Source organism: Rhamphochromis longiceps, unplaced genomic scaffold, assembly GCF_057381845.1.
Source record: "Rhamphochromis longiceps isolate RC_006_pf unplaced genomic scaffold, R_longiceps_female_GT1.1 unmapped_scaffold_4, whole genome shotgun sequence".
In the NCBI taxonomy this organism is placed as follows: Eukaryota; Metazoa; Chordata; class Actinopteri; order Cichliformes; family Cichlidae; genus Rhamphochromis; species Rhamphochromis longiceps.
The window spans coordinates 1,754,571-1,782,377 of NW_028187224.1; the positions used below are offsets into that span (position 1 = coordinate 1,754,571).

Below are 27,807 nucleotides of genomic sequence, written 5' to 3' on the forward strand. Positions count from 1 at the left end.
TATTGACACATTTAATTAATTATTGACACATTTAATTAATTATTTAATGATATATTTATTTATTTCATTTTGGCAGTCCTGGCGCCTGGCTCTCATCATGAAATAATTTTATCTGTCAGCCTCACCCATCAAACTCAGGGGGCGGGGTTAACGCTGCCCATGCAGCTTCTCTAACATTTGATTGGTTGCCGTGCAAAGTAAGTCAAAACAGGTCGATCCTAGATAATCGATTGCTTGTGTAGACTTGGGGCAGCCAGGTATCCCAGAATGCAGATCAAATCACAGGCAGCAATGGTGGTGGTGTAGTTTTAAAATACCCCGTTTTTCTGTCACCAGCTACACTTTTAACAGTGTTTTAGCCGCGAATGTCGCGACGTATGTCTGGTCAGGTTGTCAACATAGAACATGTTTGTGCTCAGATGTTTTCAGAGATTTCACTAGCTCTGCTAACAGTTAGCATGCAGAGTGCACCCAGGGGGTTACGTTAACCGGTTTGTTTACATATTCCACTCTCCGTGTTCCACATGTTGCATTCGCAGATTCTCATTTTCACCGAACGATCGTCTCTTTCCGCCTGGTCTTGTGTCTCTGTGCTTCTGTAACATAAAGAACGAGCTGACATTTTTCTCACGAAACCAGCGATCAGCTCAACAGACCCTCAGTTTACCTGCATGCATCCTCCTCCTCATCTGTCAGCTGTTTAACACCTGCTGCTAATTCAAGAAACACGCCTACGTTACCTGGTGATAGTCACAGTTTAACTGGGCAGCCGGTGCTCGATATAAAGCAATGTCAGCGCATTTTTCTGCACAAGATAAGTAAATATAGTGTTTTCCCCGAGCGCAGAGCTGCTGGAGCTTGTTTCCTTACAGAGCACTTTATAGGCGAACAGCTTTATCAGCGGCTGATGTCCAATCACCGGCACACAGCTTTCAAACCTCAGCTGAGTTTTAGCTCTCAGTGGTTAAACGCTGGACTTCATTCACTCAGGTTCTGTCTGTCGGCTCACGCTTACTTCGCTGTTTTATTTACAACTGAGCAAATCGGTTTGGCTGAGGTTAAAGTTACGTTTCATAACTGCATAGTTTCACAGACGTTTAATGGTTCACATGTGTTAGACTGAACTATCATCTAAATATCATCTGTTTTTTAATAGTTATTCAACTGTATTCTAAGCACCAGCTGTCTGTTAGAATGTGATTTTTTTTCTCTCTCTGTTGGCAGAGGTATAAAAATGCGCAGGAAAATCTGACGTGCATGGCAAACTTCACCGACGATATTTAGGGAGGAATAAACACACATCAAACATAAATGAACCATTTGTCTGTCTCCATAATTGAGAGCATTTTCTCTTCTTATGTCAACACTCTCTCTCTTTTTTTTTTCTTTTTTTTTGCTTTTTCGGTCATGTTATGTTTACCTGTCAAAGGCTTGTTACAAACTATGAAACACATTGTGCAGACTTCTGGATGTTAGAAGAAAACTAATACTGCTCATGAATGAGACTAAAGGCAGGAAGGTGTCCTTTAAAACTAAACATGTTAATAGGACCTCCCTGTTTATATCATAGTTTATGATATAGCACGTGTATTTCAGTAATAGCCTGCTGAGGCCACTATACGTGCTGGCCTCATATCAAATGTGAAGGCAGACTGAGTCTATGTTTGACGTTTGTTTATATCTAATCTTCCTTTTCAAACATTTAAACAGCAGCGAGTCTGCAGCTGAGGGAACACAAACTCAGGTTTGCTCGTTTCTTGGATTCATTTGGTGATTTATTAAATGTATAACTGTTATTCTAATCTGCTGCTGAGTCTCTTACACTTTTCTTTATGCTGTATATTTTCACGTCTCTGGAATAGTTGGCAGTTAGATAGTCAGCTGGGAAACTCTGTGTTAACTCATGGAGCTGAGGATATCGTGGATATGCTGACCTCGCTGCGTGGTGTACAGAGCGAGGTCAGCATGATTAATATTCACAATAAAAATATTAGCCGAACATCATGAAGTCTGTATGTGTTTCATAGTGTCGAAGAACCTTTGTACAGTTAAAGCCAGCAGTTACTACATGACGGAAACACCAACGTTATCTCTTTTATGTGTTTATACACAGGTCACGCTGATTACTGAACAAAAACCCAAAGATCAGATGTTAAACAGATTTATTTGCTCTCTCTCCTCTTAAACATGTTTTTAATGTTAGTTATAATTCAGACTGAAACACGTAGGACACATAAGAACATCAGGAAATAAAACACCGATAAATATAACCTCAGTAAAAGAAGTCAGCGGGGTTACTACAGCTGTGTACCGGGGCCTGCGCTTTGTCGGTGGTAATAACAGCTCGATTGCTTGCGAGGCGAGCGGGTCTATCCCACGCTTTGCCATGAGACTGGGCAGACATCTCCGAAATCATCGAAGCACTTTTGCAAAGAGGCTGTATCTTGACAAACCGACCAGACACATGAAGATTAAACCGCTACATTCTCGGCTAAAAAATATTAAAACGGTATTTGGTAACACACAAACAGGGTTTTTCAAAGCTCAGTTCTGTTAGCTTCCACATGCCGGTTGTTGTGTGCTAGAAACAATGGCCACCAGGCCTAAGCAATGGTTTTGACTCGATCAGCGTTAACCCCGCCCCCTGAGTTTGATGGGTGAGGCTGACAGATAAAATTATTTCATGATGAGAGCCAGGCGCCAGGACTGCCAAAATGAAATAAATAAATATAGCATTAAATAATTAATTAAATGTGTCAATAATTAATTAATTAAATGTGTCAATAATTAATTAATTAAATGTGTCAATAATTAATTAATTAAATGTGTCAATAATTAATTAAATGTGTCAATAATTAATTAATTAAATGTGTCAATAATTAATTAAATGTGTCAATAATTAATTAATTAAATGTGTCAATAATTAATTAAATGTGTCAATAATTAATTAATTAAATGTGTCAATAATTAATTAATTAAATGTGTCAATAATTAATTAAATGTGTCAATAATTAATTAATTAAATGTGTCAATAATTCATTAATTAAATGTGTCAATAATTAATTAATTAAATGTGTCAATAATTAATTAATTAAATGTGTCAATAATTAATTAATTAAATGTGTCAATAATTAATTAATTAAATGTGTCAATAATTAATTAAAATGTGAAATACATAAATAATTAATTAAATGTGTCAATAATTAATGAAATGTGTCAATAATTAATTAAATGTGTCAATAATTAATTAAAATGTGAAATACATAAATAATTAATTAAATGTGTCCTCATAAGACTTTGTTGTTACACTATCTCTTACCGTACATTACCAAATCTCCATTTGCACTATTTGCCCATTTGCACTACTCTGCCTGGTTTGCACTCAATGTCATTTACTCATTATATTGTATATTGTATAGCTTTCTTGTTATATGTAAAAATTGTATTGTATTTATTTATTTAAATTTTACTTTTTAATTATTTTACTTGCATTTTTAATCACTCTTATATTTAAATGTTCATTTGCTATTTTATCTAGGGATTGAGAGTAACGTAGTTTCTATTCTCTGTATGTCCTGTACATGTGGCAGAATTGACAATAAAGCTGACTTTGACTTTGACTTGAAATGTGTCAATAATTAATTAATTACATGTGTCATAACTATTTATTTAATTAATTAATTCCAATTTTAATTAATTATTGCCACATTTAATTAATTATTTAATGGTGTATTTAATTAATGCATTATGGCAGTCCTGGCACTCCATACATCTCACCCAGCGGTGCCCAAAGAGTTAAATTACTTCTACTGGAGTCCTGGTCATGTGACAAGTATGGCCAATGTGATTGGCTGAGCCTGTCAGGGAGCTCTGTTTAGTTTCAGCAGCGGCAAGCCTGCGCTGCGAGGAGGAGAGGAGGACGGCAGCAAAGAGGAAGAAGCTGGATGTAAGAAAGTGTTTTTCAAAGAAACCTGTGAGTCACTTAGAGCCAAGTTCACTCATAAAATGTGTCACAATAACGTTACAGGTAGTGATGGCTAAATGAAGCTTTCTGAAGCTTGTATTGAAAAACGGTTCATTACTCGAAGCTTTTCAACACAGTCCTCTCTGGTGACATCTGGTGGCCAAAAATATGAAGAGCAGCTTGAATCCACAAAAGAAAACCAACTGCTTCATAATGACTGCTCACTCTACAGAGTGGAGTTCTGTCTGATATTGGGCCGCCGCTGTGTTGCTTTGAACGTGTATTTTTTGGTGGTTAAAAAATGTGTTTTATTTGTTTAATAAATAGTTTTGACCGGTAAACTCTCCTTGTTTAAACATGCACCATGGTGTGGTCTTTCTTTGCTTGTGACTTCTTGATGTTGGTAAATACAATAATTGAAAAATACCACGTTACATATATATACATGTAATAATGTACAACACATTATGGAGTATGCTTCTGCTGTGAGGTCCTGCCTCCATGCAGGTATGCATTTAATCGCCGGAGGGGTATATTTATAAATAATATTATCCATCCATCCATTCGCTTCCGCTTATCCTTTTCAGGGTCGCGGGGGGCGCTGGAGCCTATCCCAGCTGTCATAGGGCGAGAGGCGGGGTACACCCTGGACAGGTCGCCAGTCTGTCGCAGGGCCAACACACAGGGACAAACAACCATTCACACTCACACCTAGTGACAATTTGGATTATCCAATTAACCTATCCCCTTTTCGTGGAGATCATTTCTCCTGCCTTAAGGAAAATCCCTTCACATGGCCCAGAGGAGGCTGGAGTGCAGAGAAACTGGTAGAGATGCAGTTGTACAGTCTACCTGGGCCCCACAAACTATCAGCTAAAGAGAATAAATAGATTAAATTGCTGCACATTTGGCAGACTAACATTTTCAGATTAATTAAACAATAAAATATATATTTTTACAACATTACATGTAAAGAGTCAAGTGGAAGTTTTTCTAAAGTTATTTAATGATATTTATATTATGGAAGCAGATTTTTGACATTTTATCTTTTTCCCGTTTTCAGATATAATAAACACGCACAAAACAAAAGCAAACAGCCAGAACACAAAGCTGGAAAACCCACCGGATCGACCAAAATCAACTCAAAATTCTCCCACACAACAGAACCTCCTCTATTCCTCACTGGCTCCAAATCTCTCAGTGGAATGATCAGTGGTTCACTATCTGTCACCACCAAACACTCCACAAATCCCGCGAATGATTCACTTCCTTATAAACCATTGAATCAGACACCGAAGCAGTTAGGTTCTAAATGAAGCTTCGGACGTCACTGATCACTCTGGCCAAACGAATCAAGCTTCGACACAGAGCTTCTGAAGCAGTGTGTTGATTTTTTTTTTTTTTGTCCCGTTTGGATCTATAGCATCAGAATTGTTGTCTTAAGGCCAAGAAAGATGCCAGGCGGATTTATTTTACCAAGTGGATCATCATGGCCTTGCCATATTGGTCCATTTGATTGACCTTTATTATAATTATGAATTTATTTTATTTTCAGTTGCAAACGGGACAGACATGACTGGGGGATAGGACAGGGGGAAAGAATGAAAGAAAGAGAGGGAGAGAAAGAAAGAAAACCAAAGGGGAGAAGAGACGGTGAGAAGGAGGGGAAGAGAGAAAAAACAAACAAATAAAAAAACAAAACTCCTGGGTCACCTGTATGGAGAAAAAAACCCAGAGGAGACAGCAAACAGCAAAGAGCAACATAATAAAAAAAAAACAGCACCATCACAATAAACTAGCTAGCAGTAGATATCAGTAGATACTAAATAATAAACGATATTGTGCAGCACGCAAGATAGACAGCGCACAGTGTGCTTTGAGGCAGCAGCCAAGAAAGCTGTAGTCCGTGTCTGTGAATACCCATGTGTACACCTGTGTGCATACCTGTGTGGATCAGCATGCTTGCATTCCAAAGGTTCCTTCATGTAATGATCTGCTAGAGGGTGTGGGGGGGCCACAGCCCCGTCCTTTATGGTATCAAGCAGGTATGGAGGAGATCAAAACTCCAGACATCCAGAGGCCCCCAGAACACAAGAGACCAAGGAAGACCCACAGAGGGGCAGCTGCGCCACTGTCCCAGTAAGAGCTGAGGAGAGTCCCAGATGAGGGCTCGCTCAGCAGCCGCGGAGCAGAAGCCAGGGGGGGTTGCAGTGACGCGCCCGTGAGCTCCGCCGGCAGCCAGCCGTGCCTGAGTGACCGATCCCCAGGCCGAGACGCCGGGGGCACCCCACCTCCGAAGTGGCCCGAGCGAGCCCCAGGCTCCAGGCCCCGATAAGCGGCCGCCAAGGAGTGAGCCGGTGTGTGTTGATTTTTTTGACACGCACCGGAGCTTCAGCTTCAAGCGGACCATCAGCACTGTTAGTTCTCTCAGTCTCAGAGCAGCGTTTCTAATTTTGATTGAAACTGTCAGAGAAAACGGCAGCCTCGAGCAGCCCGGATATTAGTTTACAGAGGCTGTTAGAATTATATGTCTAATGTTAAAATGTTGGTGACACAATAATTTCATCCTAATGGCACTGACGTATTCATAGGGTTCATTTTTGAGACAATATATCATGAGGTAGTCACGATTTTGCAACTTTTCCACCTTGTAGTGCAGTTTGCACAGTTTTAAAATGCACTCAGCCTACAAACATTACTGACGAGTCAGGATCTGCACAAAGTGACAGAAACACTGAAGCAGCTGCACATTTTATTCTTATTGTCATGTTTGTCCTGTTTGTCAGGTGACAGAAGAACCAACACAGAGCTCAGAGAGCAATGGTGACACAAGGTCACAGGTGAAACTGGAGGATGACCTGATGGTTCATGACTGTATTTGAAGCACATGTGTGACTGCATGTATGTGGAGTGTCTCACTGTTATTGATCAGGTGACAGAGGCAGCTCTGCCATGTAGCTCAGAGGTGGAGAGGAGAGCTCACAGGTGACTGTAGATTAACTAGTATTTATCATGACAGTTGTCAGGCTGCTGATGTAAACTGATTCATTAGTGTATGTTTGACAAAGAATCTGAATTGACACGTCTCACTTTTTATATGACACGAATCCATGTGTTATTTTATCAGGTGACAGTATGTCCTAGTGCAGTCAGAGGGGAGGAGCCAGGGCCAAAGGTGAGGCCCATCAAGCACAGAATAATAATTTAATCTGAGGATAAAACACAGGTACTGAGGCTGAAAGAAGCTTCAGTGCTCTCAGAAGACTAAAAACATGCTAAGGTCAACAATGACTCAAACGAGATGAAACAATGCTGCTGTGTGTCCACCAGCAGAGACTGGACAGTATAGATGGAAACCAACATGCCAGCAGTTTGTCTCTGTTAGTGAGAGGAGCAGGCCTGTGTTTGGCTGCTTCACATAGTGGACACTGAGTTGTTGTGTGGGACACCAGTAGGATTAATGTCTGTTGCTGTAACAGCAGCTCATGTTTAGAATAAAAAGCTCACTGATCTGATCGGGGCAACAGTGCCTAAACTGTTGCATCATGTTGCTGAGAGATCTTTTACTTTGTGGTCATCTGAGATCATCATCAACTTTATTTATAAAGCACTTTAAAACAACCACAGCTGACACAAAGTGCTGTACACTGGAACTGTAAAATAAAATTACATGAGATATAAATAAAACACAAATAAAAGAAGAGTGAAATCATTAATTAAATAACTACTTCAATTAAAAAAGAAACTAAGTCTCACTGAGGTTAAAAGCCAAGGAATAAAAGTGGGTTTTAAGACGTGATTTAAAAGTGGACAGTGAAGGGGCCTCTCTAACGTGCATGGGCAAATGATTCCATAACTTGGAGCCACAATAGAGAAGGCCCCGCCCCTCTGAGCTTCCTCCTGGATCTCGGTACCTCCAGGAGCAGCTGGTCAGCTGACCTGAGAGACCGACAGGGTGTGTGGGGATGAAGAAGCTCAGAGAGGTAAGGCGGGGCAAGACTGTGAAGGCATTTAAAAACAAACATAAGAATTTTAAAATGAACTCTAAAAGACACAGGCAGCCAGTGCAGAGAGGCCAGCACGGGGGTTATATGCTCTCTTTTTTGAGTTCCTGTTAGGAGTCGTGCAGCCGCATTTTGAACCAGCTGCAGACGTGAGAGCAACGACTGACTGACCCCCACATAAAGTGAGTTACAGTCGTCCAGGCGGGAAGAAATAAAAGCATGGATCACTGTTTCAAGGTGCTGCCTCGAAAGAAAAGATTTTACTCTTGCCAGTCGCCTTAAATGATAAAAACCGGACTTCACCACTGCTCTGATTTGGTTGTCCAATTTAAAATCACTGTCCAACTTAAAACCAAGGTCAGTAGATGAGTAGTTTTATGGACAAAACCCACCAGGTCATTCAGTGTTCCCTTAGTGCTAATGTATCAGAGATGTTGGTGTACTATAACTGAAGTAATGATGTTAAGTCCTTAAAGTCATATTCTTTATTGTCATGACTGTATTTGAAGCTATTTTTATTTTTGTATGATACCTGATTTATATGAAACATGGCTGCAGTAAACTAAAGTCTACAATACTTAGTCAGCCATTTGCTTAATAGTAATTTAACATTATATCATTCACATATAATATAATTCACATCGCACAGAGACTACAAGCCCATTATCATCAATGGAGCTCCAGTGGAGAGGGTGCAGTCCTTCAAGTATCTTGGTGTCCACATCTCCTCAGACCTGACACATTCAGGTCCAGACCAAAAAGGCTAGGCAGCGCCTGTATCACCTACGACAACTGAGGAAGTTCAGGGTCTCTCCAAAGATCCTCAGGATTTTCTATACAGGCGCTGTGGAGAGCATCCTCACACAGAACATGACATCGTGGTTCGGGAACAGCTGTGTGAAGGACCAAAAAGCTCTCCAGAGAGTGATCCGTACAGCAGAACGCTGCTGCAGGATTGCTCTCCCCCCGCTTCAGGACACCTACACCAGGAGATGCCGGACTAGAGCAGATACTGAAGGACCCGTCCCATCCTGGCAACAAACTGTTCCAACTTCTGCAATCTGGTAGAAGGTTCCGCATCTTCCGGGCAAGGACAGAGAGACTCAAGAGGAGCTTCTATCCCCAAGCCATCCGTGCCCTAAACACACACACCCGCCCTCTCACATCATCTATAACTGACTGAGACAGGACTCTTCCAGACACTCTAAACCAAGGCACAATGTACATTTCAATTCCTTTAATTTTAAATATGTTTATATTGTCTATCCTGTAAAATAGTCAGATGTCTATTCATATTAATGTACAGAATTCACCTGCTTGCTGCTACTACTGCACATTCACCCAGTGTATATGCTATATATATATAATACTATATATATATATATATATATATATATATATATATATATATATATATATATATATATATATATATATATATATATATAGTATTATATATATATATATAATACTATATATATATATATATATATATACTATATATATATATATATATATATATATATAGTATTATATATATATATATATATATATATATATACTATATATGTGTATATATCACTGCTGCCTGTAACTACGCTCAAACTGTTAATGCGATCTTATTTTAATAAACAACACTGTCAAATGCAAAACTGGGGTGGCACTTGGGTTGGCAAGGGATCATTTTAGGGTGGCACATGCATGCCACCCTTCTAGATCCGCCCCTGAAGACATCACATGTTTGCAAAAGTGCTCTAATGTTTTCGGAGACAACCCCTTGGCTTCCGTACTTGCGCATCGCTGTTCCACTGATGTATTGTTGTTCTAGTTAGAGTATTGTTGTTAGCCTATAGCCTATCATTCAGCATCACCTCACTCAAAACGCGCAATGGGTGCTTCGACTTACGAAAATGTTCGACTTACGAAAGACCTTCGGAAACGAATTAATTTGGTAAGTCGGGGTTCCACTGTACCTTACAGTGTAAACAAGTATGACTAGGTGTCTGTTGAGTCTCAAGTAAGTTGCCTGCAATGATATTTAAAGTCCAGCAGGTGTCAGTATGGAGCAAAACAGCAACACTGTGTCGACACAGTATCGGTACAGTTTGGGGAATGTGCTGAAACGCTTCACGAGGCCTCATCTACCCATCACTAAACAAAACTAACCTCAAACCTGAAATCCTTAGAAAGATATGCAGGGAGACGTGAAGGAGACGACACAGACGAACCAGGGACGAACACGAGACAACACACACTATAAATACACAGAGGGGAAACTACACACAGGAGGGAGGCACGGCCGATTCTGATTGACAAGACGAGACAGGGGAAACGCAAACTGAACACTCTGGCATAAGACACAGACCTTCACAATAAAACAGGAAATGCAGAAGGAAGCCACATAACAAACCCTAAAACTAGAACTCAGGAAACACTAAAAAAACTAAGGAACCGTGAGAAGAAACCAAAACTCAAAAAACACTGGGCCACCCACCCAGGACCATAACACTTCAGATCTGAGCAAGCACGCTGCCATGGGAACGTGACATTGACAGAGAAACCCCCGGATCCTCCCCCTGACATGACCGCTGTGGGCAGACCTCCACCCGCCCCACTCGGGAGTGGAAACACAAAACATTATTTTATGTCATGTGCTGGAATATACAGGAAATAGGTTTAAATGTTAAACACATTTCATCAAGTCAAAAACAGCTATAATATAATTTAATCTTTTCTTGATGCATAAAATAAAAAGATTAAAAACAATAAAACAATTAAAAGAAAGGCTTTTTAATTTGATTCATTTCTATATGATGGATTATGCAGAAAAAGTCTCGGGCTGAAACGTCTACTTTCTACTTTATTACGTATTCAAGTCGTGTTTTTTTAAAGAGTAAAGTAACCAAATACTTTTGAAAATAAGTAATCAGTAAAGACATGGGATTACTTAGTAACTGAGTACTTATTTCCAGTAACTTGAGCAGCACAGCTTGTAATGAAGTAAATGTTGTGTATGATGTGAATGAAAGAGAGCCTGGTGAGGTGAGTCAGTCTTTACACAGCTCTGTTAACAACATGTTGTTGCTGCTGCACAAAGATCAGGAATGCTGCAAACTGAATCTCTGCTGCAGGCAGTGACTCGTTTTTCTAGTTTAAACTTCCCTGGAAGATTGTTCAACTTGAAAACAGCCAACATCATTATCAACACCTCTCACTGTAAACTCAAACCATAAAACCCTAAAGGATCCACGGCCTTATGGTTCTTTAAACCGATGATCTTAAACATGTGAGCTCATCAGAACTGAAAATGAAGACAACCAGTTGGCTCAATTCTACCGAGTGCAGCTACATTTCAAGCTTAAATACATTTCTCCTGTAACTGTGTTTTCTTGGCCTCCATCAATGAAATACTGCACAGTTTATATTTAATAAATATGCAAACATTTTAAAAAGAAAACATGTTTAAGATAGTGTAAGTACTGTTGAATATGTTAATGGAAGGTTTGATGAAATGACAAACGTGGTCAGTCTGATGTATGATCTGATGCAAACTGCAGTTCTGTTAAATACTGTGTTGACATGTTGATGCGTCACAAAGATCAGGTCTGCTCCAAATGAAACTCTGCTGCAGTTACCAGTGTTTCCAGTTTAAACTTCCATGGAGACTGTGTGCTTGGCTGAAAACAGCAGCATCATTGAAACACGTCTGATTGTCATGAATATGATGTGAGAGCGAGCAGAGAGCTGATGCTGACTTCAGTAAAGAGCTCAGCTGTGACTGACTGTGTGGATTATATATGTTATACCTGGAAGTGTCTCTGCATGTCTGTGACTCTGGATTAATGTGATCCGTGAACAACTTTGTGACGTCTGCATGTTAGTGATGGTCTCACAGTAAAGTCTAGAGTATTACATGAAACACAACCTTATTGATGCCACTGATTTGTGTGTTGTTTCCCAGAACACGCGACTCTTAGCAAGACATTCTTGGAGATACACGTTTACCTCGTAAAGTCTGGTTAGCGTTGCTGAAAGGTTTTAATTCAACCCAAACGATGATGCTGAAATAAAAGTCCGAGACAAAACTGTTTGGTTCCAGTGTGTCCAAACTCTGATCTTGTGTTTCCTATATTAGAGCTGGAAAGCTGCTGAACACGTTTCCATGTTGGTTCCTGCAGCAGCCACTGAAACAGCATTTCTACAGTCCAGCACTGATTCAGCTCATAACAAGGTTCAGGTTGGTTCCTGCTGTAGACTCTAATAAAAAATGACTATCTATTACAAACCAGACAATTTTTCTTGGATTGATGTTTTATAAATGTCCACAGCAGTAGGTGGAGGAGGAGCTGGGGCCCTCAGGCAGCAGACTCTCTTTGTAGGACCAAGAAACCAATCAGAAGGAACTCGGGTTAAAGAGAGCGAGGAGGATTCAAATGCAATGATATCCTGCTCAGCTACAGCTGACGGTCAGTGAGAAACAGCAGCTTATTAAAAGTTTTTAAATTACTGACAGACGGAGCAGCTGCTATGTAAAAGTGCAGGTTAGATATTTGGAGCCATCACTGAAATCCTCGATCAGCTCTGCTTTTGACCCCACATCTAAAAATGTCAAAGGACAGTTGGTTTGTAGACGTCAGGCTCTGAGGTTTACCAAGAGAGTCTAACAGGAAGCCCAACAGTGCACGTCAGAACTTCTCTGACACTGTTATACCAGAAATGTCCTTACCTGGTTGGCAAACCCACCAACCTGACACACCTGAAGTCTTTGGCACAAGTCGTGTTGACTATGTTCACTCAGGTGCTTGGTCTTCAGACCATGTTGTGATTGATGAACCTGACTTGACTCCTACCAAGACTGACTCAGATCTCACTGCACCACAGCCAGTAAGGTGGAGGCGCTCTGACAGAGAAAGACATCCACCTGAGAAGTTTCCTTATGAGGAAGTAGGAGAGCCGCTGACCTTGGCTATTAGCTCCTTTTCTCAAACCTCAGCTGTTGCATTCTCCACAACTGTTACTCCACCACGTCCACGTTGGTCAACGATGCATGAAGGGACTCGCCCGGTGGCGCCAGTGTCCGGCAGCCTCGCCTCTGTCAGTGCGCCCCAGGGCAGCTGTGGCTACAATGTAGCTGCCATCACCAGTGTGTGAATGTGTGTGTGAATGGGTGGATGACTGGATGTAGAGTAAAGCGCTATACAAATGCAGGCCATTTACCATTTAAGTCGTGTGGAAATGTGGAGAGTCTGTGAGCTGCATTCACAAACAGGTTGGATCACTCTGAATGACAACGATTAGAGGAGGGTCTTCCATCAGTACCAAGCTCTGCTGATTTTCATTAATAAAACTTAAACCTGCTCAGTGAAAAACAGAGTGAAATCAGACAAGACTGAGTCCACTTTTAACTTTGTTTCATCAGATTTAACAGGAACTCATCTGAAGATCAGCCTCCTCCCTGTACGGGGAAAATTCCTATCAAGTCTCCACCTGTCCTGCTTCAGGTGAAGCCCCGCCTCCTTCCAGGAATCACCTGTGTGTCTGTGTTTAGTGTGCAGCTGTGCAGCTTGTTGTTGGTGTGTGAAGAAGCTGTAAGTTTGCTCTGTTTCCTCCTTTAACAGTTTGTCTTTAGGAACTTTATGAGCAGATCAGGAAGTGAGACGTTTGTATTTACATAAAATAAAACCAATGAGATGATTTGATGATTGGCTGAATCCACTCTGGTTATCAGTCAGTAACTCTGCACTCAAACATTTGTCTTTGATAAACAGTTTAAAACGATCTGAATGAAACTTTGGATCCAACATCACTGGTGGAACAATGATCGTCCCTTTAACTGGAAACAGATGAAACCAGTTTGTTCTTCAGAAGCCGACATTCAGGTTTTACTGAGTGACGTCAAAACAACATGAAGCTGCTCCAGCTCAGTTCAGGGTCACTGCAAACAGAGATAATCAGAAGTAAATACAGACTCTCTCACACACCATCAATATTTAAGGATGTTTTCACTGCGGTTTAAATCCTACATATACTTGATGTTGATGCAGGAGTAAAGCCTCTCAGAATCAAACACATTTAAGCCTCTGTGACTCAGGACTGTGTGAAGTGCACAATCGAACACTTTTTAATCTGTTTCAAGTTAAACACAATGAAGTGTTCAAAGGAAAAACATGTTACTATGTGAATCCTGCTTGATGGACCAGAGCAGAGCCTCCCTCTGTGCTCTGTTCATCACTCTGTCAGTCTGAGTTATTCATGAAGCACAAGGAGCTGATGATAAGCTGGTTAATGTTGGCACACACACACACTGTGACACTGTCAGACATGAGGAAGTGTGCAGGTAAACTCTGCTCAGAAATGACAATGAGGAGGTACACAGACTGATGGAGCTCATAGAGTGAGACCTTTATTTTACATGAAGTAAACCTGATGTATGATCTGATCTGTGGATCAAACTGATGTGTTTAATAACCTATTGTTTAGGGCTGGGCGATATGGCCTCAAATCCATATCACGATATATTCTTCTGTATAACATATTTTGCACACTTAAAATCCTTTAATTTCCTCAAAAATCGAGAGTGTGCCTTATGTATGTATGAATTCTGGTTGTGCTTACTGACCTCGAACCGATTTTGGCTGCAGAAATCTGTTAAAAATGTTTTAGTACAACTTTGGTAAGCAGCACTGCTTGATGGATCGTCAGAGCATTACGGCTGCCGTAGTGAGGAGCTTCACGGAGGAATCTGGGTCCAAAACTCCGACAGCTTCAGGTACCAAAGTCAAACGAACACAAAGAGTTAAAAATGGTCTAAATTCTTTCATCTTTAATTAAATCATCAGCGTTGCTGCTTTACCAGGTGTAACAATTAAGTTTAACATCCAGGTAGGGCTGCTCAATTAATCGAATTTTAATCTCGATTACGATCTGGGCTTTCAACGATCATTAAAAATGACTGAGCCGATTATTAGCCCCTCCCTCGTGCTTTACTCTCGCGCTGCTCCGTGTGGCAAATCGAGCGCACCTCTCTGCATTTCAAACACGTGTCACAACAATTAAGAGCAGCGGTCTCCAACCTTTTTTGCTCCACAGACCGGTTTATGCCCGACAATACTTTCACGGGCCGGCCTTTAAGGTGTCGCGGATAAATGCAACAAAATAAAACTAGTACCGGTACCGAAAAAAAGATTTATTCATAACACACGTGAAAAGACCCAGGAAAACTGAGTAAACGATAAAAACAATAACAAAATAACATGGAAAACCGATAAAAACCCTGAAAACTATACATTTCACACCTGAGCCTCAACTCTCGCGGCCCGGTACCAAACGACTCACGGACCGGCACCGGTCCGAGGCCCGGGGGTTGGGGACCGCTGATTAAGAGGACCCGAGGGAAGCTTGGAAAGCTAAACAGAAGTTATTTGGAGAGGAGAGTGACTGCTGTTGGTTGAAAAGAGGTAAAAAAAACTTCAGTGGTTTGGAAACATGGGTTCAGTCAGACGTGGATCAAGTAGACTGTGTGTAAACTTTGCTACGGTGTCATAGCTGCACCACAGAGCAACACTGCAAAGTTCACTAAACATAGATGTTTACATTTTTCATTTATTTTTTTATATTGCAAACATTTGCACTGTTATCAGTATTTGCACACTATTTTATATTATTTTTTGACAATCTTTAAAGTCATTATTCAACACATTGTTATTGTTAAATAAATATTGTCAAATAATCGAGATCTCAATTTCAATGAAAATAACCGTGATTATCATTTTTGCCATAATCGAGCAGCCCTACATCCAGGCATCCATGAAAACAGAATTTATTCAATTTAACGGAGTTAGAAGTTAACAGGAAGTTAGCTCGCTAGTTTCCACCTAAACATTTCATAGCATATTCTGACTGAGAGATTTTTGAAACTAATTCAAACGTACAGCTCTGCTATCACTTCCAACATAAATGAAGACTAAACAGCAGTGGCGTTTGCAGGGTTACTGAAGTTGGACTACCTGGTATATAATGTTGTGCTACGTGACTGCTAGCGACACAGCTATGTTAGCATAACATTAGCACAGTGAAGCTGGAGGATGAATGCTAACTTTTTGGCTTTCGCCATATTTCAATAGTGCTTCATCTCTTTGCTATGACTGTCGCCCGCCATAATTGCAGATGATAATTGTTGTAGCCGCTGCGATGCTTTCGACCAAAACAGGCGCAGCTTGATGACATCATCAACATGCGGTATAGTCACAATCTCTATCTTTGGCCAAATTTATATCATTTCTATCGTATGTCGTTTCTATCGCTCACCCCTACTGTTACTGTTGATGCGTCACAGAGATCAGCTGTGCTACAAACTGGAACTCTGCTGAACTGGATTTACTCGTTTGGTGAACTTCCAAGAACGAATGCTTCCTTGGCTGAACGCAGTGAACATAATTAAAAAAAAACAGCTTTACTTGCACATAAATCTGTCAGTAAAGTCTGGATAATAAATTCTGGTGGTGTTATAGGTTCTCTTGGTCAGCTTGGTGTTGGTTTGGCTCCTGCATAAAACAGTTTGCTCTCATATTTGACACTGACAGGAACAAAGAGTAAAAAACACGACAACCAAACTAAAAAAGAGAGACGAGTTAAAGCAGAAGATATTTTGTGTGTCAGAACATGTGATCCTCACCAAGAGAGAAAAGCTCTGATTATTGTTGCTGAACTGTGATGGTGAACAGTCTCCTCTGTTGATCCCAGTGTGACTGAAGTCCGTGTGATGAGTGAGGACTGAGCCTGTGTTGGTCGATCGTCTCTAAACAGGATGTGAAGCATCAGTTCAGTCGTATTAAAGCCCTGAATAAACAGTCCTTCTGGATCCACTGTCTGTGTTTGGCTCCTCATCTTCAAAGACTCAACACAAGATGTTGGTCACATCAACATAAAACACAGGATTTGCTGCAGATGTTGAAGTGTGTTCTCCATATGAGAGAAGCTGCTGATCGTGTTTGTATGTTAGCACCTGTAGGATCGATGAACAGCTCTGATTCAGTTCACTAACCAGGCTCAGGGGAATAACTGGGATATTTCCCCAACAGAGACGTCCTGCTGGGATCGTTTTCCTGCTCTACACTCTGGTGTTTCTGCTCAAAAAAACAACAAAATGAATTTCCATGAGCCTACAGATCGTGGACTTCTTTGAGAAACTTAAAGAAGACGCTTTTCTTTCCTTAGATTGAACTTAAACAAAGGATTTGAGGAGAAGAAAAGCTTTTAAAGAGAAATTAAACATATTAATAAATATTCTGTTTATTTTACGTTATTTAGGTGTTTAGGTTATTTTTCTGTAACACGTCTGCTCTCGTGTCGTTATCAACAGTGTATCAATGCATTCCTGTGGGTGGAGACAGAAACACACATCCAAAAAGAGCTCAGAGCAAGAATAAAAGAGGAGGAGACAGGATCAGAGTGGGACAGTGGAGCTTGTTGTTGGTGTCTCTGTGTGAAGAAACTGTAAGTTTGCTTTGTTTCCTCCTTTAACAGTTTGTTTGTTTCTGTGATGTTTGGACCTGATGTTCTCCATCACACCGACACTCTCTCTCCCCTCTGTTCCATATGTGACAGAGGGGAGAGAGTCTCTCACTCAGAGAACCAAGGTTACAATGTAACCACACGTTCAGCTCTTGTGTTTGAATCCTCATGATTATAGATTATTGATTGGCTGGAATCAAACAGTTTGAAGAACATTTATTCATGTGGTAGTTTCAGCTGCTGCTCACAAATCTGATAACAGGAACAAGTTAGTTCCACAAGGAAGACGTTCGTCTGGGCGCGTTGGCCTCGTCGGTCATGTGACCGTGTTACTGTTCGGGCTCAAACTGATACGAGTGGTTTAGCAGGTGTGACAGGACGATGCTGCACAGCCTCATTGTTCAGGTGTGAGTCAGACTCTGAGTCTTTATACAGTCCTGTTTAACAACATGTTGTTCCTGTTGATGCGTCACAGAGATCAGCTGTGCTAAACTCTGCTGCGTGCAGCTACTAGTTTCTCTAGTTTGGTGATGGAAACGTCGATGAGACTGTTTCCATCACCAAGCATCATGAGGAACACCTCTGACTCTGATTCTGACTCTGTGCATAAAACCACAAATATCCCTTCATGTCTGTTCATCTGATTCTGTAACGTGAGAAACTTTGATGTCTGAATTTTGAATCATTAATCATTAAAGTCCAGACTCGTAATTCTTAGAGGTTGGACTCAGCAGACTCTCCATAACACAACATCATCACAGTCCTTCACTTATGATTTCATATGATTGCAGTTTTGAGTGTTACAGTGATGTGTTTTCATGTTGTTGCAGGTCTCTGAGTGTCTTTGAAACCTGTCAGTTAAAACGAAGATCTTTCACTTCATTTCCCTCAGTGCGTTTCAAGACGCTAGTGTCATGGTTGCTAGGCAACCTGACACTTTCTGATTTACATGCGCTCACTTCCTGTGTTGTGACAAGTTAATTATCCTGAGCGCACACTGGGCAGGGAGACTCCGCCTCCATTAAAACCAACTAGATGTGGAAGTAGTGACGTTTTAGTTTAGTGCAGACGTGAGAGATGAGTGTCGTTACATTACTGTTCAGTTTGTGTTACAGCGTTTATTGTCCACACGTGTGATCAGACAGGATTATTTCAACGATCTCATGTTTATTTTATCCTCCTGTAACTTTATGAAGAGCTAAACCTTCACCACTAGTTAGTCCTCATAAGAACTGTTTGTGAGCTAAGAATCAACAATGACAAAGACTGTGAGTGTCATGCAGTGACTCCTCAGAATTAGGCTGATTTTTAAGTTTTGTGTCAATCAAAGCTAGAAGCTGGTGTAGCGTTGAGCTTTATTGTTGATTAATTAAAAAAATATATGTAAAAGAAAAAAGGACTAGATGTCTTTTCTGTCTTTAGAAAAAGGTAAAATTGGTTATATTTTGTTGGGCTAATTCTGACCAATCGTGACAGTCCAGAACTTTTCCCTGCTGCTGTATCCTGTAACAATCAGTGTTGGGACTAACGTGTTCGTAAATAACGCGTTAGGTGTGATGATCCACCTGATTTTAGTTTTATGATTCCTGGCTCCCATCCATGAGGTTTCTCATGTTTGTAAAAGTTACCTCATCATCCTCAGAGTCATCCTCCTCAACTGGCTGCTACTTTATGAAAACCATGTGTAACACCTGCACATGTGTTTGAAAAAACAAACGGTTTGATTTTGACACCCCAAGAAATCTAGATCTGCACGTGTTCAGAGTAAGAGCAGAATAAACAGCAGCAGAAGCTGATTGATGAACAGCTGAATGACATATCAGCTGTAGCTGCAGCATCTGCACAGAGTTTGATTGGCTAACGCTGATTTGTTTGTTTTTTTAAACAGGACAGCAGAGAGAGAGAGGAGATGGAGAGTGCAGCAGAGACAGTGAAGAAGAGGTGAGCATCTGACAGAGCAGAGCCAGTTTAAAGGAGCCTCACAAGCTCACACATGACAGCTTCATCAACATGGAGCTCTGAGTGTTTATTAAAGGATCATTGGACGCTCTGACACAGCTGACTGCAGCCTTTAGCTGTGAGCACACAGTGTCTCACATTTACATTCACTTCCCTGTCAAACTCAGTAACTTTAAACAGCTGCTGTTATCAGGTGAAGATAGCAAAGCTTTCAGGGCTGAGCCCCAGTGTTTCAGGATAATGGCCCCAGAGACCACAGTCACATATGTGGGGAAGGATTTTAAGTTTAAAACTTCCTTTAAGCACTAACAGCAGAGACGCACAAAGTCGCAGACAGGGAACAAAGTATTTTAGGTTTGTATTGTCAGATTATTTAATCATTATACTGAACAAATATGTGAAAAAGTAAAAACCTCTATTATGATGAGGTTATCACTACATTCACATGTCGTCGATGTGTTCTTTCACATAGATCAGTTTCAGTGTGTGTGGCCCGTACACTAAACCATGACACAAATTCATATGATGTGACACCCAGACTGTGTTCACTGTTTCTTTTGGTAAAATCATCTTCTCGTGTTTTTAATAGCAAGATGATGGAAGAACCTAAAGAACAGCCAGCCAAAGCAGCTCCATCAGCAGGTAGGAGATCAGTGCTTTGTATGATGGGACGTATGGATGTATAGACTTCAGGCAGATTCTTTTTTGTAACTGTGATAAGTACATGAAATTCACGAGTTGTAACCTGTCCTAATCTTTGCCTTAATCTTTCTGTGGGACATTAATATAACATGAGAACTTCCAGTCTAAGGAGTTTGGCAGAGAAACAACTGGACTTTTTTGTACTTTGAACCCACATATGAGGTTAAAACGATGCCACCTTAAAATGAAACTGAAGAAATATTGAAACTGAAACAAATGTATTGAAAGTGAAATGATAGTGAAAAAACATAAATATAGAAATTTAAAGAAAAAACTCACTGTTCATGTGGTTTTCACACTTACATCGTTTTTTTTCCACGTACAGTTATTTTTTCAGCTTCAATTAGTTGGCACTGCTTCGGCATCTGAGGGTGCGCTTGAGGGGCGGGGCTTCAGAGCCACATATATGAGCCACATATGTTTGCGCATATTATATTGCTGACCAGTGACTGTAGAAATCATGGACGACCTAATATCTGCAGCAGCCGCAGTCATGAAGAAACTTGCGTATCTCTGAACGGCACATAGAGCGGGGACGCTGAGAGGAGGTCCAGCGTTTACCGACTGTTTCAAACTGACAGACTCAGGTGTTCTTCAGTGTCTGCCTGACAGAAGGACCTGAGAGCCGCCACAATATTTTTGGTAAGTGAAAGGTGTTTGTAAGCTAATCTGTAGCTAACATCCTTAGCTAGCTAGCTAAGATGGGCACTCGGCTATCGGCAAAACTTGTTTTGTAAAGTTTGTTTAGCTAACCCGTGCAGGTGAACGAAATGAGCAGAAACGCACTGGGCTGCTCCGTCAGTAACTAACCACAGTTACTGTACTTTTATTATGAGTATTACACTGTAAGAGCAACAGGCTGCACTCTGCTGCAGCTCCTGTGCAGAGCTGATTATTCAATATGTGCAAACAGCAGCATGTTTTCACTCTTTTGCCACATCTGTAAGGATATTAACACATATTTTAAAAAAGGCTTGCACTTCAGTAACCCCTCATTAATCATTAATTACAGATTAAATAGCAAAGCCTAATATTTATGTACTCAAACCAAATACTTCTGCTTGGCAGCTTAAGTTAAAATGTGTGTTTCATTTTTCCTCGGATTACATTTTTAGCACTGACTCTGTGTATTGTTTTTACTAAGTTTGTTTCAAATATTCAGGTTAAATAAAACAGTCTGAATCATTCTTATTGAGGTAAGTTCACAAAGTTACATGTGCAGTACAGCTTACATCCTTTGAGAGGGAAAAAAGCATTAATATTTGTTATGATACCTCTGTATGTTGGTGACCACGGTGCAGCAGCAGACTGAACCAGGACTGAAACCTGCTCCGTCTGCTCATGTATGCAGATTCACATTCACAAAGCACCAACAACTCAAAGGTTAACATTATATTGGAAAATCTGTTGGTATATACGGCTTTAAAAAATAAACAGCTCGTATGTGAGCAGAGCTGAAGAACTAAAGAAATGTAAGAGAAGAACTTCAGATCCTGGGTGTGTGAGGACAGAAGGATCAGCTCTATTTCAGATTTGAGATAAACTTTATATTTCAGTTTGTGATGGTTCTGTTCTCTTTGTGATTACAGGAGCTGCCCTCAGATTCAGACCTCAGCACCACCCAGTGACAGCAGACAGATCATCCAACATGTTCACATGTTAACTGCAGAATGAACTGATGCAAACAGTACAAAGGTTAAAGCACCACATGTGCTGTAGTGAAAGCTGCAGCTGTTTTATGGATAAAAACAAAGTCAAAAGGATTAATCACCCCTGTATCATATGAATGTTGGGTTTTTCTCTGTATCTATTATTGTACGATCTACTGTACAATATAAAGCACCTTCAGGTGACTGTTGTTGTGATTTGGCGCTATATGAATAAAATTGAATTAAATTGAAATGTAACTGTGTCACTATATATCAGCATTAACAGGACCTCAGCTTGGTGTTTCACAAAGCTGCTGATCTCAGACCTGCACAGCTTCCGTTTTAAACACTGAATGTACTCAGCTGCATGAAGAGCACGTTTGAGTTTCTCTGACACAATTAAATAAAAACTGATGAAGGTCAAAGGTCGTCACTTGTATGTCGAACTACAGACTTGTCATCTGGAATTCTTTCACAGTTTTTTATTTTTGCCAATAGTGTGTTATTTACCATAAAGTGATTCAGAGTCATTTATACCAGAGTAACCAGAGAGGATAATATATTTTTAAATATATAACTATCCACAGGACTGAATATAATATCTCTAAGTAAAAGTCCAGAGACTCTGAGGATTATCCAAGTATTTATAACATTACACAAAGCAAAGTTCTCCATCACACAACGCTCAAAAAGAGATTTCTACGCCGAGTATGCATCATTCTCAGACTCCTCTCATACTGCCAATAAACTCTTCCAGCTCCTCCTCCCCTCCAGGAGGCGCTACAGGAGCCTTCAGACTAAAACCAGCAGGTTTAGGAACAGCTTCTTCCCCACAGCTGTCACCCTACTGAACTCAGTCCCCGCTGAGCCTTTCCATCCACACTCACCTAACCCTTCTACACTCCTCCTCCCAGTGACCATGATCCTTTCATTATCAACATTCACCACGTTGGTTACTGCTGTAGTTTTAGGACACTGACATGGTGTAGTCTCTGTTATAGTGCCTACACTGTTATAGTCTGTTCAGAGAGCTACGCTTCCACTACTGTAGATATTTTCATAGCACTCTGTAGATCTGTTTACCTCACAGTGCTTCATCTTTATATATGTATATTTGTTCATAGTATACCTGTATACTTGCCCGTCTGCAGAGGTGGGTAGTAACGAGTTACATTTACTCCGTTATATTTACTTGAGTAAGTCTTTGGAAAAAAAATTTACTTTTAAAGTACCCTTTTTGCACGATACTTTTTACTTTTACTTGAGTACATTTGTGAAGAAGAAACGGTACTTTTACTCTGCTACATTTCCAAAATTTGACTCGTTACTTTTTAAAAAATAATTAGTTTAACACATTAGATAACATGCCGCCAGTGGAGTTTCCGGTAACTTTTTTACCAATCAGATGTGGCCATGCAGTCACATGACCAGCTTGAAACTGTGGCGGGCAGAGCGGCCCAAGCGTTTCAAAGTAGCGGACACACGGAAAGAAGACACACAGTTGTCTACGCTAGAGCTGAAGAGGATGAACAGCATTTTCCTCACATACAAAGAATGTTTCGCTTAAAGGCAAGGCAAGGCAAGGCAAATTTATTTGTATAGCACAATTCAACAACAAGGTGATTCAAAGTGCTTTACAGAGACATTAGAAACAAAAACAAATAAAAAGCATGATTTAAAATTGATTAAAACAAGCAAACAAACAAACAAACAAAACAGTATATAAAATCAAAACAGATAAAATCAGAACAGTAGATAAAATCAGTAGTTAAATGTAAGTTTTGAAATTTAAGCTTAAAGTGTGGATTTGGTGCTTTATTCAAATGCAGCTGAGAACAGGTGAGTCTTCAACCTGGATTTAAATAAACTGAGTGTTTCAGCTGATCTGAGGCTTTCTGGGAGTTTGTTCCAGATATAAGGAGCATAAAAGCTGAATGCAGCTTCTCCGTGTCTGGTTCTGACTCTGGGAACTGATAAAAGACCGGATCCAGATGACCTGAGGGATCTGGAAGGTTCATACTGGGTCAGGAGGTCACTGATGTATTTTGGTCCTAAACCATTCAGAGCTTTATAGACCAGCATCAGAACTTTAAAGTCTATCCTCTGACGGACAGGCAGCCAGTGTAAAGACCTCAGAGCTGGACTGATGTGGTCCACTTTTTTGGTCTTAGTGAGGACTCGAGCAGCAGAGTTCTGAATGAGCTGTAGTTGTCTGACTGATTTTTTAGGTAGACCTGTAAAGATGCTGTTACAGTAATCAAGCCTACTAAAGATGAATGCATGGACTAGTTTTTCCAGGTCCTGTTGAGACATCAGATCTTTTATCCTTGAAATATTCTTGAGGTGATAGTAAGCTGACTTTGTTATTGTCTTAATGTGTTTTTCTAAGTTTAGGTCTGCATCCATCACTACACCCAAATTTCTCGCCTGGTTTGTGGTTTTTAGATGTATAGATTGAAGTTCTCTGGTGACCTGTAATCGTTTTTCTTTGGCGCCAAAGACTATTACCTCAGTTTTGTTTTTGTTTAGCTGGAGAAAATTGTACGGGGCCTTGGTCTCCTGGTGACATTGTGATATATATTTGTGTGTCATCTGCATAGCTACGACAGTTTATTTTGTTGTTCTTTATAATCTGTGCCAGTGGGAGCATGTAAATGTTAAACAGAAAGGGTCCCAAGATGGAACCTTGGGGAACTCCACATGTGATACTTGTCTGCGCAGATGTGAAGTTACCTATTGATACAAAGTATTTCCTGTTTTCTAAGTATGTTTTGAACCAGTTTAGTACAGTTCCTGAAAGACCTGCCCAGTTCTCCAGTCGTTTGAGTAATATGTTGTGGTCAACTGTATCAAATGCTGCACTGAGATCCAGTAAAACTAAAACTGACATTTTTCCACTGTCTGTATTCAGACATATGTCATTAAACACTTTGGTCAGAGCGGTTTCAGTGCTGTGGTTCTGTCTAAAACCTGACTGGAAGGCATCGTAGTAGTTATTCTGTTTTAAGAAGTAACTGAGCTGTTGAGAAACTGCTTTTTCAATGATCTTACTTAAAAATGAGAGATTTGAGATCGGCCTGTAGTTGTTCATTTGTGTCTTGTCAAGATTGTCCTTTTTCAGTATAGGTTTGATTACAGCAGTTTTTAGTGATTCTGGAAACACACCTGATAATAAAGAAAAGTTGACGATCTGTAACAGGTCTGACTCTAAAGTCTTTGAGACCTTTTTGAAAAAACTTGTTGGCAGGACATCTAAACAGCAGGAGGAGGAGTTCAGTTTACCTAAGATGTCCTCCAGGTCTTTGCTGTTAATAGGTTGAAACTGTTTCATGGTGTTTAAACAGTTTTTTGGTGGACACAGTACATATCCTGGATCTGCTGTTGATGTACCAATTGCTTGTCTAATTTTTTGGATTTTTTCTGTGAAGAATTTGGCAAAGTCATTGCAGGCCATGGTCGAATGAAGTTCAGCTGCCACTGACACAGGAGGGTTCGTTAGCCTGTCAACTGTAGAAAATAAGACCCGAGCATTATGGCTGTTTTTAGTGATGATGTCAGAGAAGTAGGACCTCCTTGCATTCCTCAGTTGTAAATTAAAATTGTGAAGTTTCTCTTTATAGATGTCATAGTGAACCTGCTCAGCTTTCCTACACTCTCTTTTTTCATTTTTCACCAGTGTGGAGTTTCTCCATGGAGACTTCTTCCTTCCAGAGATAACCTTCACCTTAATGGGAGCAATAGTGTCCATTACATTTAACATGTTAGCATTGAAGCTATTGACGAGCTCATTGACTGACCCTCTGGACAGGTCAGGTGTTAATGGGAAGACCTGGTAAAAAATTGCACTACTGTGTTCAGTTATACACCGTTTTGTGATCACTGTTGTTGATATATTTGTGTGGGCTGAGATTTTACTTTCAAAGAAAACACAGTAATGATCAGACAGGCCCACATCAGACACAGTAACCTTTGAAATGCTCAGGCCCTTGGAGATCAGTAGGTCAAGAGTGTGTCCTCTATTATGTGTGGCCTCTGTTACATGCTGAGTCAGCCCAAAGTTGCCCAGAGTGTTACTCAGGTCTTTAGTCCCTTTGTCCTGAGGGTTGTCCACATGAATGTTAAAATCCCCAGCAATAATTACACAGTCAAAATCAACACAGATCACAGACAGCAGTTCACTGAGGTCATTAAAAAAGTCTGCGCAGTATTTGGGAGGCCTGTAAACATTAAGAAACACAACTTTGGATGGGGCCTTCAGCTGTAAAGCCACATATTCAAAAGACTGAAAACTTCCAGGAGATAGCTGCTTACATTGAAATGATTCATTAAATAAGACAGCGACCCCTCCTCCTCTCCTGCTCGCCCTGGCCTCACTGATAAAACTGTAGTTAGGAGGGGTCGTCTCGATGAGAACAGCTCCACTGTTACTTTGGTCTAACCAAGTTTCAGTTAAAAACATAAAATCAAGGCTGTGCTCAGTGATTAAATCATTAATTAAAAATGTTTTCCCAGCTAAAGATCTAACGTTTAATAAAGCCAACTTAAGTGTTTTAGAGGTATTACTTGTCCCCTCGTGTTTGGGAGCAGTCTGTGGCACACAAGGTATGTTTACTATGTTTAAAGATCTTTTAGAGTGCACCTCTCTGTGTTTTGACCAGGCCACATGTCTCCTTCTGTCACCTAAAAGTACAGAGATTTTAAAACCTTCTAGTAAACAGGGTCCCAGCTTCTCCTGGGAAAAGTCACCACTGCCATAATCCTCGCAGCCCGGACCCTAAACACATCAGACTGTGGAGACAGAGCGTGAAGGTGGTAAGGAGGAACTAAGGGGGGCGAGGCTGGGCAATGTGACTTCGATTGCTCTGATGAGGGCGGGGCTCGATGGCGAACCTTTGGCCGCTCTGGTGGGGGGTTTATGGGGGACAAAAAGGGATTGGGACGGGGGGTAGATCTGAGCCCAGCATTGACTCGCTCCATCATCTCCTCAGTGAATTTCAGGTGTGGGGAGGAGGGAGAAAGGGAGGGGGAGGAGGGTGATGGCCTGTCAGGGGTTTGGGGGACTGGGGAAGGTCGTGGTCCCTGGTCCTGGTCGTTGGTGTTGTTGAGAGAGTTGGAGGCAAATAGGGACCCCTCTTCTTGCCTCAGATGTCTCTCCTTTCTGAGGCTCTTCCTCAGATGCCATGGATGTCTCTCCTTTCTGAGGCTCTTCCCGGGTGGGGGCAAATGGAGCTCCTCCTCAAGGTTTCTGCTGGGCTTTGTCTGTTCTTGGAGTACTGTTTGTTCCTCTTTATGAGATAACTCCTCGTTTATCTCAGCCTTGGCACCAAGCACATATGGATGACGTATGGAATAAAACAAGTTGGAGGTGAACAGTTTCACCCCTGACTTGTTAAAATTAAATCCATTTGCTTTAAACAGATGCCTGCGTTCCCAAAAAATATTAAAGTTGTTGATAAAATGCACCGAGTGGTCAGTACATGCTGATATAAGCCATTTATTCAGTGTAAACAACCTGCTGAATCTCTCGTCTCCTCCTCTGACCGGCGGTACAGGCCCACTGATGAATACAGCTGCATTCAGAGAGTTTACAGTATTTAATAATCCAATAAAGTCCCGTTTCAGAACCTCCGACTGTTGTTTGGACACATCGTTTGACCCTGTATGCAGGACAATGTTTGTCACAGTTGGATATTCATCTGCAATTTGAAGAATTCTCTCCTTCAGGTTGTTGACCATATCCTTAGGAAAGCAGAGGACTTTAGTGTTCTTACCGCACATCATTTGTACATCCTTTACGGCAGAGTCACCCACAATCAGAGTTTCAGGCCTAGCCTTTAGCTTTCCCTGTGGTCTTTTACTTTTCAACAGATTTTCAGACCTTACTTCGCTGCTTTTAGATGGATGGTTGTCCGATATAGATCCAGGGTCCTTTGATAGTGGAGCAAATCTGTTGTGCAGTTTCACATTCAGTTGTTTTGGAGGTTTGTTGTTAACCTTCCTATTCACTGTTGTCCAG

General features: G+C 40.7%; 1 protein-coding gene across 2 annotated transcripts in view; it reads left to right on the forward strand.

Annotated features, from left to right (window-relative positions):
• Window positions 1-27,807, forward strand: part of LOC146640643 (NLR family CARD domain-containing protein 3-like) — a 133,891-nt gene that overhangs the window by 70,898 nt on the left and 35,186 nt on the right. The window contains exons 1-3 of one of the 2 annotated variants that reach the window (XM_085399942.1): window positions 17,400-17,463; window positions 19,370-19,422; window positions 20,030-20,082. In XM_085399942.1, coding sequence (XP_085256068.1) covers window positions 19,391-19,422; window positions 20,030-20,082 — 85 coding nt within the window. In that variant the 5' untranslated portion in view covers window positions 17,400-17,463; window positions 19,370-19,390. Of the gene's footprint in view, window positions 1-17,399; window positions 17,464-19,369; window positions 19,423-20,029; window positions 20,083-27,807 lie in introns of those variants that run through there. The other variant, XM_085399943.1, reaches the window with a different exon arrangement.